The sequence below is a fragment of the Myotis daubentonii genome, chromosome 2 (assembly GCF_963259705.1).
Source record: "Myotis daubentonii chromosome 2, mMyoDau2.1, whole genome shotgun sequence".
In the NCBI taxonomy this organism is placed as follows: domain Eukaryota; kingdom Metazoa; phylum Chordata; class Mammalia; order Chiroptera; family Vespertilionidae; genus Myotis; species Myotis daubentonii.
In genome coordinates this window covers 3,600,165-3,614,879 of record NC_081841.1, presented here as the reverse complement: position 1 = coordinate 3,614,879, position 14,715 = coordinate 3,600,165, and the positions used below count along the sequence as shown (strand labels likewise).

At 59.2% G+C, this 14,715-nt stretch overlaps 1 protein-coding gene and 1 pseudogene across 1 annotated transcript; one reads left to right on the top strand and one right to left on the bottom strand.

Annotated features, from left to right (window-relative positions):
• Positions 1 to 1,167: 1,167 nt before the first annotated feature.
• On the bottom strand, positions 1,168 to 14,072 carry MCAT (malonyl-CoA-acyl carrier protein transacylase). Its single transcript, XM_059681423.1, has 4 exons — positions 13,589 to 14,072; positions 12,059 to 12,146; positions 7,976 to 8,193; positions 1,168 to 2,066 (listed from the first exon to the last, which is right to left on the bottom strand). The coding sequence occupies exons 1-4, from the start codon at positions 14,006 to 14,008 to the stop codon at positions 1,638 to 1,640; spliced, it is 1,155 nt and encodes a 384-aa protein (XP_059537406.1). The 5' UTR covers positions 14,009 to 14,072; the 3' UTR covers positions 1,168 to 1,637.
• On the top strand, positions 2,709 to 3,264 carry LOC132226905 (ubiquitin-ribosomal protein eL40 fusion protein-like; annotated as a pseudogene).
• Positions 14,073 to 14,715: the final 643 nt, after the last annotated feature.

Genomic DNA, 14,715 nt, shown 5'->3' with positions numbered 1-14,715 from the left:
TGCCAGCGGTGCAGCCCGCCGGAGTTGCTCAGCACTCTGCAAAGGGGATTCCAGCAGAACTGGCGATCACTTAAAATAACAGCAAAGTTCTCTGTGAACGTTTGAGCATTTCTGCACATTTTAAGAAACAGTTCTTGCCCGGCTGGCGTGGCCCAGTGGTTGAATGTCAACCTATGAACCAGCAGGTCACGGTTCGATTCCCGGTCAGGGCACATGCCCGGGTTGCGGGCTCGATCCCCAGTGTGGGGCGTGCAGGAGGCGGCCGATCCATGATTCTCTCTCATCATTGATGTTTCTATTTCCCTCTCCCTTCTCTGAAATCAATAAAAATGTATTTTAAAAAAAACAAAAAACAGTTCTTCAAGGAGTGCCTGGACAGTGGGCATATCCGCAGTGGCTCTCGGCCAGGGCCGTGCAGACGGCGTTTGGGGGTCACAGTGGCCAGGAGCCGGCACAGCTGCCCGCAGCAGGGGTTCCTGCAGGGGAGTCGGGTTCTACCCGGAGGCCAGCGGGGCGCTGCTGAGAAACATGGGAGTTAACACCGGAAGCCCCACCCAGGGTGTGAAGAGTCGGCACATCAGCAGCATCTGAACACAGACGCACGTTTCGCTCCCAGGAAGGCCTGCCCGCTGTCTGATCAGCGAAAACCTCCAAGGAGAGAACCGAGGGGGCAGCGTAGGTAACGCCGGTACGGTACCCGCCTCCGACACCGATCAGCATTACAACTAAAACCACCTCCGTCGCCTGAAAGCCGGCTGAAGGGAAGTCCAACGAGAAAGCACACTGGTCGGAGGGGCAGAGGCGAACAGGCTGGACCGGCACCCACGTGTGCCCCTGCTTTCATCAGAAGGGAGGTGGTCTCTGTGGAGGCCCCCGTGAGGGCAAGCGGTCCCAGCCCCACCGCCCAGGCTCCCAGAGCTGGGAAGGTAAGTCCCCGTAATACAGGCTGTGAAAACCAGCGGGGATCGGGGCTCAGTGACAGGCTGCTGGAGACCCAGCTGTTCCTCTTAAAGGGCCAGCGCATGCACTGAACTTACAAGGTCCTGCTTCCTCTGAGCTCCAGTGCGGGGGGGGGGGGGGGGGGGGGTAAGGTGCTGGGGGACCCAGACATACGGGGAGGAACTGGATTGTCTGGCATCAGGGCAGAAACTAGAACCAGTAGACAGCTTCAGATCATACCAGATTACAACTTTACACGAGCAACACACTCAGAGCAGACACAGTGAGCACCAAAGCCCCACTGAGCATAGGGGTGTCCTGCTCCATAGGGGTGTCTCCTGCACAGCAGCTCTCCCACTGTAGGGCAGCTGGGCCTCACAGCCAATTGGCCTGGAGATCAGTTCCTCCCAGGGGCACCCACAGCAATCAAGGCTCCACTACAACAAGACTCAGCAGTCTTCACATACCCAGCACAGCTGCCCCTTCCCCAGCATCCGAACGTGCCTAGAGGAGAAATGGACTGTGCTGCATAAATACTCACTTTATGTGCCTTACGTGGCGTCACACAGCCCCTCCCCATCACTGGCGGCGGAGGCTGGACAGGAAGCAGCGGGAACAGCCTCCTCTGGGCAGGCCGGGCTGGCTCAGCCCCCGCCGCCCCCACCGCACCTCACCCCACCCCGTGGTCAGCGGAGACCCTACAGGTCCTCGTCCGCGGCCTCGTCGGCCTCGAGCACGTCCACGTGGCTGTAGGACTTCCAGGCCTGCAGGTTGCAGCTCCTCAGGATGGCGCCCAGCTGCTTCCCGGGCCCCACCTCGAAGGTCCTGGGGAAGTCGGAGCCCTTCTTCCTCTCGTACAAGGCGTGCATCGTCTGCTCCCACTTCACCGGGGAGACCACCTGCTTCACCAGCAGCTGCTGGATGTGCTTAGGGTGCATGTACCTGCTCCCGCTGACGTTGGCGTGCACCGAGACCAGGGGCGTCTTCACGTCAATGGCCTTGAGGACCTGCGCCAGGGGCTCCACGGCGGGCTCCATGAGGCGGGTGTGGAAGGCCCCGCTGACCGGCAGCATCTTGGTGCGTTTGAAGTGGTACTTGGAGGAATTCTTCTGGAGAAACTGCAGAGCCTGCAAGGAAAAGGGTGGAGGGTTAAGCCAAGCAAAGCTCGGGAAGACACAGAGCCAGCATGGCTCCGTCACAGCCCCGTGTCCAGAACGTGCTCATCCGCACCTCCTCCCACACCTCCTCCTGCAACCACAGGCGGTGACGGGCTCTATTCACCTCATTTGTTAGAGCGGCTCCTGAGTCACTGCCCCAGGAGGCCTCCTCCAGGACCTGACCAGTCACCGGTCGCCCAGGCAGCCGACCACAGTGTGGCTGAGAGATCTGGGTCCCGTCTCAGCACTGTCATTCACTAGCTTGGTGGCCCCAGGCAAACCACTCGGCCTCTGAACTTCTCACTCCATCCCCAAAAAGCACAATTTCATCTACTTTAAAAGGTTGCTGGGAAGTGATCAGATCGGAGGGGTGTGACAGAGTCTGATAAAAAAGCGCTATCTAGCCCTAGCCGGAGTGGCTGTTGGTTGAGCACAGCCCTGTGCGCTGAAAGGTTGCCAGTTCGATTCCCGGTCAGGGCCCAGGCCCAGGCCCAGGTTGTGGGCTCGATCCCCAGTGGGGGACGTGCAGGAGGCAGCCGATCAATGACTCTCTCTCATCACTGATGTTTCTCTCTCTCTCTCCTTCTCCCTCCCTCTCTGAAATCAATGAAAATATTTGAAAATAAAAATCAGGTCAACGAGGCGGCAGAGCAGCAGACGCAGAGATGCAGATCTTTGTGAAGACCCTGACTGGCAAGACCATCACCCTTGAGGTTGAGCCCAGTGACACCATTGAGAATGTCAAAGCTAAAATCCAAGACAAGGAGGGCATCCTGCCTGACCAGCAGCGTCTGATTTTTGCGGGCAAACAGCTAGAGGATGGCCGCACTCTCTCAGACTACAATATTCAGAGAGTCCACCCTGCACTTGGCGCTGCGTCTCAGGGGTGGCACCATCAAACCCTCCCTCCGCCAGCTCGCGCAAAAGTACAACTGCGACAAGATGGTCTGCCGCAAATGTTACGCCCGCCTGCACCCCCGTGCTGTCAACCGCCGCAAGAAGAAGCGCGGCCACACCAACAACCTGCGCCCCAAGAAGGTTAAATAAGGCCCCTCCACCAACTCCTTGGGTCCACAGGGCAGCCTTCTACCTGAACCCTGTGACGCTGGGGCCTCAATAAAGTTTCTGTTTTGTTGACTGGAGCAGTAAAAAAAAATCAAAAAAAAAATCAACATAAAATATTTAAAAGAAAACATTTTAAAAAGCACTGTTTCATGCAGCGGTCGCGAACCTTTCGGACCTCACGGACCACCAGTGGTCTGCAGACCGCTGGTCTAATGTGTTCATTTTCAATCGAATTCCGCTACCCCTCGTCATGTTTACTAGGGCCTGTTGTCACGTTACTCAGGAACCTCCAACAGGAAAACCCAGGAGGCTCCCAGCTCATTTCCCAGCGCCCGGTCTTCCCCGGGCCCCTCCTCCGGGCCTCCCTGCGGCAGAAGAGAGCTCTCCTCCGGAAGCCCAGCCCAGCCCGATCCGGGGCCAGCAGGCCTAAGCCAGGAGCTGCTTGCTAACAACATAACTCGCAAATGTCTCCAACAATAGATATTCTTAAGAGACGCTTTGCTCTCAGGTGCCCAAGGCCACCCTCTATTGGGACCTGTGCCCTAAACAGTCAGCCATTCCCCTGAAAGCCAACACCATCCACAACTTGCTCCCCGCAACCCAACACCATCCACAGCCTGCTCCCCACAACCCGACACCATCCACAGCCTGCTCCCCACAACCCGACTCCATCCACAGCCTGCTCCCCCCAACCCGACTCCATCAGGGCCTGCCCCCCCTGCCCAACACCATCCACAGCCTGCTCCCCCCAACCCGACACCATCCACAGCCTGCTCCCCACAACCCGACTCCATCCACAGCCTGCTCCCCACAACCCGACACCATCCACAGCCTGCTCCCCACAACCCGACTCCATCAGGGCCTGCTCCCCACAACCTGACACCATCCACAGCCTGCTCCCCACAACCCGACACCATCCGCAGCCTGCTCCCCCCAACCCGACTCCATCAGGGCCTGCTCCCCACAACCCGACTCCATCCACAGCCTGCTCCCCCCAACCCGACTCCATCAGGGCCTGCTCCCCACAACCCGACACCATCCACAGCCTGCTCCCCACAACCCGACTCCATCAGGGCCTGCCCCCCCTGCCCAACACCATCCACAGCCTGCTCCCCCCAACCCGACTCCATCAGGGCCTGCTCCCCACAACCCGACACCATCCACAGCCTGCTCCCCACAACCCGACTCCATCCACAGCCTGCTCCCCACAACCCGACTCCATCCACAGCCTGCTCCCCACAACCCGACACCATCCACAGCCTGCTCCCCCCAACCCGACTCCATCAGGGCCTGCTCCCCACAACCCGACACCATCCACAGCCTGCTCCCCCCAACCCGACTCCATCAGGGCCTGCTCCCCACAACTCGACACCATCCACAGCCTGCTCCCCACAACCCGACTCCATCCACAGCCTGCTCCCCACAACCCGACACCATCCACAGCCTGCTCCCCACAACCCGACACCATCCACAGCCTGCTCCCCACAACCCGACTCCATCAGGGCCTGCTCCCCACAACCCGACACCATCCACAGCCTGCTCCCCACAACCCGACTCCATCAGGGCCTGCTCCCCACAACCCGACACCATCCACAGCCTGCTCCCCCCAACCCGACTCCATCAGGGCCTGCTCCCCACAACCCGACACCATCCACAGCCTGCTCCCCACAACACGACACCATCCACAGCCTGCTCCCCACAACCCGTCACCATCCACAGCCTGCTCCCCCCCAACCCGACTCCATCAGGGCCTGCCCCCCCCTGCCCAACACCATCCACAGCCTGCTCCCCACAACCCGACACCATCCACAGCCTGCTCCCCCCAACCCGACTCCATCAGGGCCTGCTCCCCACAACCCGACACCATCCACAGCCTGCTCCCCACAACACGACACCATCCACAGCCTGCTCCCCACAACCCGTCACCATCCACAGCCTGCTCCCCCCCAACCCGACTCCATCAGGGCCTGCCCCCCCCTGCCCAACACCATCCACAGCCTGCTCCCCACAACCCGACACCATCCACAGCCTGCTCCCCCCCAACCCGACTCCATCAGGGCCTGCCCCCCCCACCCCACCCCCGCCCCGCCCAACCCGTCACCATCAGGGCCTGGAAGACTAAGTTAAGCCTCAAAAAGGTATGGCAGTTGCATGATCTTGGGCGATTTTACTTTACCTCTTGTGCCTCAGTTTCCTCCTCTACGAAATGAGGTAATGGCAGTAGTTCTAGGGCTGTGAAGGAGAACTATGCTTGGCAAACAAGTGCTATTTAAGGGTTAGCAGTCATTCTCTGGAATGCCAAGCCCATCCATGCCCACCGGGGAACTTTATAACAGGGCACCTAGTCTGTGTCCCCCAGGAGGTGGGTTAGTTTTGGGGAGCACGGCACCTCTGGGGGCCTCTCCCTGCAGGGGTGTATCCTGGCCGCCCAGGCGTGGCCAGGGCAGCCCTCGGCCCTCCTGTCACTCTCCCGTGCTGTTTGTCAATGTCCCACACAGAGGCTGCCCCAAGCAGCTTGAACCCCGGGGCAGGTGCCGAGTAGAGCCCAGCCCAGCACCGCCCAGCACACCTTACCCAGGCGGGGACCACACCTGCGGGGAGCGCTGAGGGGTTCGGGCTGTCACTGCGGCAGAACCCTGCCTGCCTGGGGCCTCACGTCCGTCACCCATCTCCCGGAGGGCCGTGCCCCAGCAGCCTCTGCACAGAGGCCTGTTGGCTCCACTGCTGGGCCTCCCGCCACGCAGGACTGTGACACAGCACCCTGCGCGGACCCTGCATCATTGCAGTGGGCCCCTAGTGCTTTCCATGGAGTCTCCCACTCCTCCAACTCGAGTCCCCGGTGGGTCCCCGGTGGGTCCCCGGTGGGTCCCCGGTGGGTCCCCGGTGGGTCCCCGGTGGGTCCCCGGTGGGTCCCCGGTGGGTCCCCGGTGGGTCCCCGGTGGGTCCCTGGTGGGTCCCCGGTGGGTCCCCGGTGGGTCCCCGGTGGGTCCCCGGTGGGTCCCCGGTGGGTCCCTGGTGGGTCCCCGGTGGGTCCCCGGTGGGTCCCCGGTGGGTCCCCGGTGGGTCCCTGGTGGGTCCCCGGTGGGTCCCTGGTGGGTCCCCGGTGGGTCCCCGGTGGGTCCCCGGTGGGTCCCCGGTGGGTCCCCGGTGGGTCCCCGGTGGGTCCCCGGTGGGTCCCCGGTGGGTCCCCGGTGGGTCCCCGGTGGGTCCCCGGTGGGTCCCCGGTGGGTCCCTGGTGGGTCCCCGGTGGGTCCCCGGTGGGTCCCCGGTGGGTCCCTGGTGGGTCCCCGGTGGGTCCCTGGTGGGTCCCCGGTGGGTCCCTGGTGGGTCCCCGGTGGGTCCCCGGTGGGTCCCTGGTGGGTCCCCGGTGGGTCCCCGGTGGGTCCCCGGTGGGTCCCTGGTGGGTCCCTGGTGGGGCCCAGCAGGCTCCCCCGTGGCTGGTGCTCAGTCAGCGGGCCCAGCAGAGGCGCCGAGTGTTTTACCTCCTGGGGGGAGACCTCGGCACTTGGCACAGAACCGAAAGGCCACACCGGGACCCTGGGGGCCACCGGACGATGCCCACCCGCCCGGGAGCCTGCGAGGGAGAGCCTGCCGGCGGGGCCCGCCTGGCCCACTCTGCGCTCCGTCCCAAGGCTTCCTGCCGACGTGGGGGCCCCTGCAGCTGGTCTCCTCGCCATCTTGTCAGAGGCGCCTGCTGGCTCTCGCTGACTCGGGAGGGACAAGGATGCCCGGCTGCTGGCAAGGCCTTAGAGCAGCGGTTCTCAACCTGTGGGTCGCGACCCCTTTGGGGGTCGAACAACCCTTTCACAGGGGTCGCCTAAGACCATCAGAAAGCACATATATCATCACATACTGTTTTTGTGATGAATCACTATGCTTTAATTATGTTCAATTTGTCACAATGAAATTGGGGGTCCCCACAACATGAGGAACTGTATTACAGGGTCGCGGCGTTAGGAAGGTTGAGAACCACTGCCTTAGAGGGAGCACTGAGCAGCCAAGTGCAGGAAAGCACTCGAGTGAGACCGGGCCTCAGCCCCGGTGCTGCCTCCCTCACCTCCAAGCACTTGCCCTCGGCCTCCACTTCCTCGTGTGTGAGCTGAGCCCAGACTCCCTCCGCAGGGCAAGGACTGGCTGGGAGGACCAGACAAGGCGTGTGAACCGCGCCCTGCGCCCGCAGGCCTCCCTCGGGTTCGCACCTGAGGCGGCGGGCACCTCTCCTGGCATCCATCTCCTCCAGGCACCGCCGTCTGGTGTCACCTCCGCAGGCCCACTAGTGGACAGCCTGGCCCTTACTGTGCCCTGAAACCGGGCTCATCCGCTCCCGGCGGCCCTCCTTCGATGGCAGGAACCCTGGCTTATCAGCCATGGGGCCCTCAGCGCCTGTCACAGAGGAGCTGCTGGGAAGTGCCATGGGGGAAGCGGCGAATGGAGGGACGTGCAGGATTAACTCGGTGCAGAAGCAGGCATCTGGGAGCAAGCGGGGCGGGCGGAGCAGCCCAACAGGAGACGGCTCTCCCCTCTCTAAGGAAGCAGCACAGCAAGGCTGTGAGAAGCCCAGAATGTGCTATAGGGAGGCCCTGGAGACCATCTGGCCAGCCCTTTACGACTCAGGTGGGCTGGCGGTCCCTGCCTGTCCGTGTGAGGCGGGGATGGCACCCAGCCTCCGGCCTCCTCTGCATCGCTCACTGCGCACGCTCCCGGCCCTCACCTACTTCCCAAGACCACGGCCGGGCAGAGCAGCCGCCGGGCCGCTGGGGCTCACGGGGTGGAAGAGCCCCGCCTCTGGCCGGGACCAGGTCTGCGACACCAACCTCCAGGTGCCCCGAGATGACCCTGCCGTCCGGGAAGAGGTAGCTGGCCACCTCGCACACGGGGTCCTCCATGCCCAGGGTCTTGCAGTGCTCCCGGGCTTCCAGACAGGCGAACGTGAACTTGGTCTGGGGCCGGCCGAGGACGGACAGCATCCCGCTGGGGACGGCTTCCGCGGCTTCCTGCATCGCCTCCGCCCGGACCTTCACCGCATACAGACCTGGCCGGAGAGAAGCGTTGGGAAGTCAGTGTGCGGAAGGAGGGAAGCTCGGGCTGTGGGCACGGCACAGCTCCGCACGGCATGTCCCCGGCCACACGGCCGTCGTGTCTGCGTCTGCCACTCAGAGAGGTGCCACTGCCACCAGGAAGCAGTCTGTCCTCGGCCGGCATGGACGGACCCGCGGAGCTCCCGCCTGGAGGCTGGCTTGGTGTCGGGTCTGACCAGGGTGATCTTGTGCCCAGGGCAGTGTCTGAAGGCATTCTTTTCATTGTCACATGGGGGGAGAGGGGTGCTGTTGGCAACTGGTGGGCAGAGGCCAGGGATGCTACTCAACATGCAAAGCACCCCCAAAGCAAAGAATGATCTGTCCAAAGTGCCAACAGAGCTGCCGCCGAGACCCTGAGACCCTGGTGTGCGGCCAAGGCAGGTGCTCGGGCCGCGCTGCTTGGGCAAGTCGTGGTCCCCTTCCAGGTCCAATTTTTAGTCGGTACATGAGGATAATAGCACGTATCTGCCTGGACTGCTGTGAAAAGTCAGGAGTGTTATTAACACATTGTTTGCGGGTTAGTTTTTGTCGCGCGCTAACAGGTGGTGCGGGCCATTTCTGCTAATTTTTTGCGCAAATGGCAACGTTCAGTAAAATTACGATAACTTTAGTTTACGTATTTATACGTTACCCGCATTCTACCGCTAGTCTATAAAAAACGTATTAATACGTGTCCCGCGCTCTACTACACTGGTAGAACGTATAAATACGTAAAACGTGTAAACACGCTTCCCGCATACAATGTGTTAACTACTTTATTATTTAAGAGAAATCTTGTTGAAGAGGAAAACAGGAGCCAGCAGGTATTTGGAAAAATGTACAAACTACAAACAATTACACGAGTTTCAATAACGTAATTATGATAAATCAGGCACCACCGCCCTCACTCAGAGCAGCACGATCGAGAGCACAGGCTCCTGGTTCTGTGGCTCAAGAGAGGGGAGAGGACAGGGCTGGACCCAGGTAGGCAGTGCCAATGGTCGTGACCCAGGAACGACCGGTGCCTACTGTCCCTGACCAGACCAAGGGCCAGTCCTGGGTTCGATGGGACAGCAGAGAAGTCTGAGGAGCGAGTCCTGCACTGTCTCTCCAACATCCTCATTCACTTGGTACCGACATATGTTTGCACTGAGCTCTTAGCCCCCGTACTGGCAGTGAATGCATAAGAGCAGGGGTCCTCAAACTACGGCCCGCGGACCACATGCGGCCCGCCGAAAACATTTATCCGGCCCGCCGGGTGTTTTTGCCGCCGCTGCCTGTCCTGCTGAGCAGCCGACTCGTCCCGGGCCCGCAGTGCGCATGTGTGGAATGTCTGAGGGACAGTGAACTGGCCCCCTGTTTAAAAAGTTTGAGGACCTCTGCATAAGAGCCTGCAGTGGGACATAGCAGAGGACACACACGAGAGAGAACATGGGACACCCTCCCATGCAGGCATTCAGGAAGCAGCTGTGCAAAACGTCAAGTGAGAAAACTGGACACAGAATGTACACCTGCTATAATTCTGAAAATTACTCACGCATAAAACTATGTACGTACAAGAGAGTTTTATTAGCAGGTAGGAAATATGAAACCTGTTCATTTCCTTTATAGTGCTATATATTTTTAAAACACTGAGGTGAGCCCTAGCCGGTTTGGCTCAGTGGATAGAGTGCTGGCCTGCGAACTAAAAGGTCCCAGGTTTGATTCCGGTCAAGGGCACGTGCCTGAGTTGTGGGCTCGATCCCCACTGGGGGACTTGCAGGAGGCAGCCGACCCACCATGACTCTCTCTCATCCCGGATGTTTCCCTCTCTCTCTCCCTCTCCCTTCCTCTCTGAAATCAATAAAAATACATTTTAAAAATAATAAATAAAACACTGAGGTGAAATTCACAAAAAATATAAGCAGTTTCAAGTGTACAAGGCAGTGGTCCTTGTATTCATGCTGTGCAACGTTTCAAAACTGTCCGCATCCCATAAAGCTGCCCCCTATCCCACCTGCTGAGGGCAATCTCTCCGTTTCTCCTTCCCGCCACCCCAGCAACCGCGCATCTGCTGTCTCTGGACACGTCATTGGCCAGCACCACCCAGGACGCGCCCGCTGGGCTCCTCACTGAGCGCCTGTTTGCGGTTCATCCAGCCGCGGGCTGTGTCGGTGCTTCACCCCTCTGCTCTCCTGACTAATGTTCCACACGGACACAGGACCAGCTTTCCCGCTCATCTGACGGTGGACACTCGTACTGCCTCCGCCTCTGGCTACTGCACACATCTGTAATAGCCACCCGTTTTCCTGGGTGGGCGTGTTTTCACCCTAGTACAGGCCTCCGGGAACACACCTGCTCACCGGTGATTCCATGCTTCGCTTTCTGAGAAGCGCCACGCTTCTCCACAACGGCTGCGCATTTTCCACCGTCACCAGCACCGCGGAAGGCTCCTATCTCCTACGCCCTTGCCAACACTTACTATTTTCCTTTTCGTTACTGATGTTTTAGATTACAGCCATCCTAGTGGAGCCCTAGCCGGCGTGGCTCAGTGGATAGGGTGTCAGCCTGCGGACTGAAGACTCCCAGGTTTGATTTTGGTCAAGGGCACATGCCCAGGTTGTAGGCTCAATCCCCAGTCGGGGGCGTGCAGGAGGTAGCCGTTCAATGATTCTCTCTCATCACTGATGTTTCTATCTATCTCTCCCTTCCTTTCTGAAATCAATACAAATATATTAAAATAAAATAAAATAAATGAAAAATTTTTAAAAAGCCATCCTGGAGGATGTGAAGTAGTATCTCATGTGGTTTGTTGTTTTGTTAAAATATGCTTTTATTGCCCTGACTGGTTTGGCTCAGTGGATAGAGCGTCAGCCTGCAGACTGAGGGGTCCCAGGTTCAATTCCAGTCAAGGGCATGTACCTTGGTTGCCGGCACATCCCCAGTAGGGGGTGTGCAGGAGGCAGCTGATCGATGTTTCTCTCTCATCGATCTTTCTAACTCTCTATCCCTCTCCTTTCCTCTCTGTAAAAAATCAATAAAATATATTTAGAAATAAATAAATAAATAAAATATGCTTTTATTGATTTCAGAGAGGAAGGGAGAGGGAGAGATAGAGATATCAATGATGAGAGAGAATCATTGATTGGCTGCCTCCTGCACGCCCCCTAATAGGAATCGAGCCCAAAAACCAAGCATGTGCCCTGACTCGGAATCAAACTGTGAACTCCTGGTTCGTGGGTCGATGCTCAACAGCCGAGCACACCAGCCGGGCTCACTGTGGTACCGATGTGCATTGCCCTAATGATTAGCAGTGTGGCACATCTTCTCATGTGCTAACTGGCCATTGTGTATCTTTGGAAAAATGTCTATTCAAGTCCTTTGCCAGGGCTCCTCACTCAGATTCCTGTCTGCACTGAGCATGCCCCAAGCCAGGTACCCAGGCCAGAGGGGCCAACTGCAAACACTCTTACGCAGTGCAACTCTATGCAAACTCTTAACTCTATGCAAAACTCTTACGAAGTGAAACTCAAGATCAAACATCCACTTCCTCCTTCCCATTCAGTGAGCTGCCCTGAGTCTGCAGGTGACGGGCGCTGGAGGCGGGTGGTGGACCGAGAGCGTACAGGACAGCGGGGAAGACGGTCAAGCACGCAGATCCCGTGAGATCACGGAAGAAGGGGAACGCGATGAGCTCTCCCAGCCTGAGAGAACCAGGTGCCGTATGGGCCTCGATCCGTGGCATCCCTATCTACATGCCCCTCTAGCTCCCTCGTGGGTGCGGAGTTGTTGGCAATGTCCCTTCTCTCTAGTGAGCCCAGCAAGATGACACCCCTGCGCCACCAAAGCCCTCTCTGGTACCTTCAGAGAATTCCATGGCTCCGGCAAACACTAGGGCTGCGAATTCTCCCACGCTGAAGCCAGCGGCGGCGACACAGCTCTCAATAACCTGCGGTGACAGATGCAGAACGTGAGGCCTGTTCCCGGGACACAGTCGAGCTCTGCTCTGGAGAGCTGGCGGGGGCTCCGGTGGCCAGGCTGGGCGGGCCTGGGGCTCCAGCTCTCAGAGGACAATCGCTGACCCAGGCCCGTTCCTGGAGAGGAGCTTCCTCGGCAAGCGAAGGCCCCTGGCTGACTCCGAGGCCCCGGAGCCGCCTCCCGGGCCAGAGGGAGCCGGAGGCAGCTAAGCACAGAAGTGAAAAGTACGACTTTCCGTGTCACCCAGCGTGGGACTGGATTCTCAGCTTGGGACAGTCCCCTAACCTCCCTGAGCCAGTTCTCTCATCCCTGAGATGAGGAAGGAGCAGGACCTGGTCCCAGGGCGGCTGAGGGAATTACATGAAGGTGATGGGTCAGCCCTCCGCGAATGTTGTTATCACAGCTCTAGAGGACCACGCAGCTGCGCCCTTTCATTTCTGAGTCTCCTTTCCTCATCCACAAACTACAGTCTCTTCCCCTCGAGGTTGTGAGGATGGAACGGAGTGAAGGGTTTAAAGTACTAGCTTCACATTTACTGTCTTGTTGGGCTGGTTTTTTTGTTTGTTTGTTTTTATATACTTTATTGATTTTTTACAGAGAGGAAGGAGAGGGAGAGAGAGTTAGAAACATCGCTGAGAGAGAAACATCGATCAGCTGCCTCCTGCACACCCCCCACTGGGGATGTGCCCGCACCCAAGGCACATGCCCTTGACCGGAATCGAACCTGGGACCCTTCAGTCTGTAGGCCAAAGCTCTATCCACTGAGCCAAACCAGTTAGGGCTGTTGGGCTGTTTTTGTTTTGTTTTGTTAATCCTGATCCAAGGATACTTTTCCATTGGTTTTTAGAGGGAGTGAGAGAGAGAGAGAAAGCGAGAAAGATCAATGTGAGAGAGACCCATCGATTGGTTGCCTCCCGAACACACCCGGACCGAGCTCCGTGCCCTTGACTAGACTCGAACCCGTGACCCTTCAGTCTGCAGGCCAAGGCTCCATCCGAGGAGCCAAACCAGCCAGGGGCACACTTCCTGTCTTGATCGTGTTAAATCATAACAGCAATCAATTCACACCTGCAGGTGAAGTGACATCCTCTCAATGACCTTTAGGGATGACGTTCCAGCCTCTCAAACTCACTTAGGACTTAAATCAGGGATCATTTGAAACAGCGACCCGGCCCTTGACTCCCGAGCCCCTGCGCTATTTCCCTTCGTGCAACACTTGTCTTTAACACACTATGCCCTGTGCCCAGTGCGTTTATTTACTCCTTATCCCGTCTCCCTCCCCTCCGTGCAAGCTCTCAGGGCAGGGTCCTTGGTTTCTGTCCATGGCCGAACCTCCGGCGCCCAGAGCAGCGCCTGGCACGGAGTGGGCGCTCGGACCCCGCCCAGCGTGTCCCCGTGGGAGCCCGGCCTCACCGCGGGCTGCAGGTGCTGCAGCTTCTCCACGGCGGCCAGCGAGGCCACGAAGACGGCGGGCTGGCAGTGCGCGGTGCGGTCCAGGGCCTCCTGCGGCCCGCGCAGGCTCAGCTCCAGCAGGTCGTAGCCCAGCACGCGGCGCGCGGCGGCGTAGAGCTCGCGGACGCGCGGGTAGCGCAGCAGCCCGCGGCCCATGCCCACCACCTGGCTGCCCTGGCCCGGGAAGAGCAGCACCGAGCACTGGCCGGGCAGCCGCCGCGCCGCGGGCTCCCGGGGCTCCTCGTCCGCCGTGGTCGCATCTCGCAGCAGCTCGGCCACGTCCACGGCGCCCGGCGGAGGCGGCCGGAAGTTCGAGGCGCCGCGGCAGCCGCCCGCGCCCCAGCCCCAGGCCCCCAGGGCCCGCGCCACGCGGACGCTCATGCTGAGGACCCGGCCCCACGCGCGTTACCCGGGCGACCGACGTACGACTGCGGCGGCGCGGCGCGACGCGGTCCCTGACGCATTTCCTCCCGGGCGGACCGGGCACCAGGGGCGGGAAGAAAGGTTCCGCCGTTCCTGGTTCCGGCCCCGCTCGCGACTCCACTCCTGCGTGCAGGCGTCTAGGGTGAACGGTGCGCAACTTGAACCCCCACGGGAGAGACTAAAACGCGAGCCTGCACCACCATGAGCCCTAAAAGTGTTTATTGATTAAACAGCACTGCGCAAAGCAATGGTCACGCTTTCTACTGGCACCCGAAGGTGCTTGAAACGCCTCCATTCTTTGAGTACTTCCTTGATTCTCCCAGCAACACTGGGCGATAAGCAAGAGAACAGCTCTCTTGTTTAATGTTTCCTACAACCCAGACACGGTGCATAGCCCCTAATAAACACCCAATAAATGTTTGTTCCACCGAAGAAAGCCCTGGATATTTTTCAGACATTCGCTGATTTAATGTCTCACAGCTACACTCTGATGAATAGGCACTGTTGTCCTCCATTTATGGGTGAGCAGACAAAGGCTCTAAGAGTGGGTGGCAGAAGAGGAATGGAAATTGGGGTCCCCTGGCTTCTGCGTGCTGGTGTGAGGCTGGGTCAAAGAGAGTCTATATCCTGACCTCACCCTAATCCAGCGGTTCTCAACCTGTGGG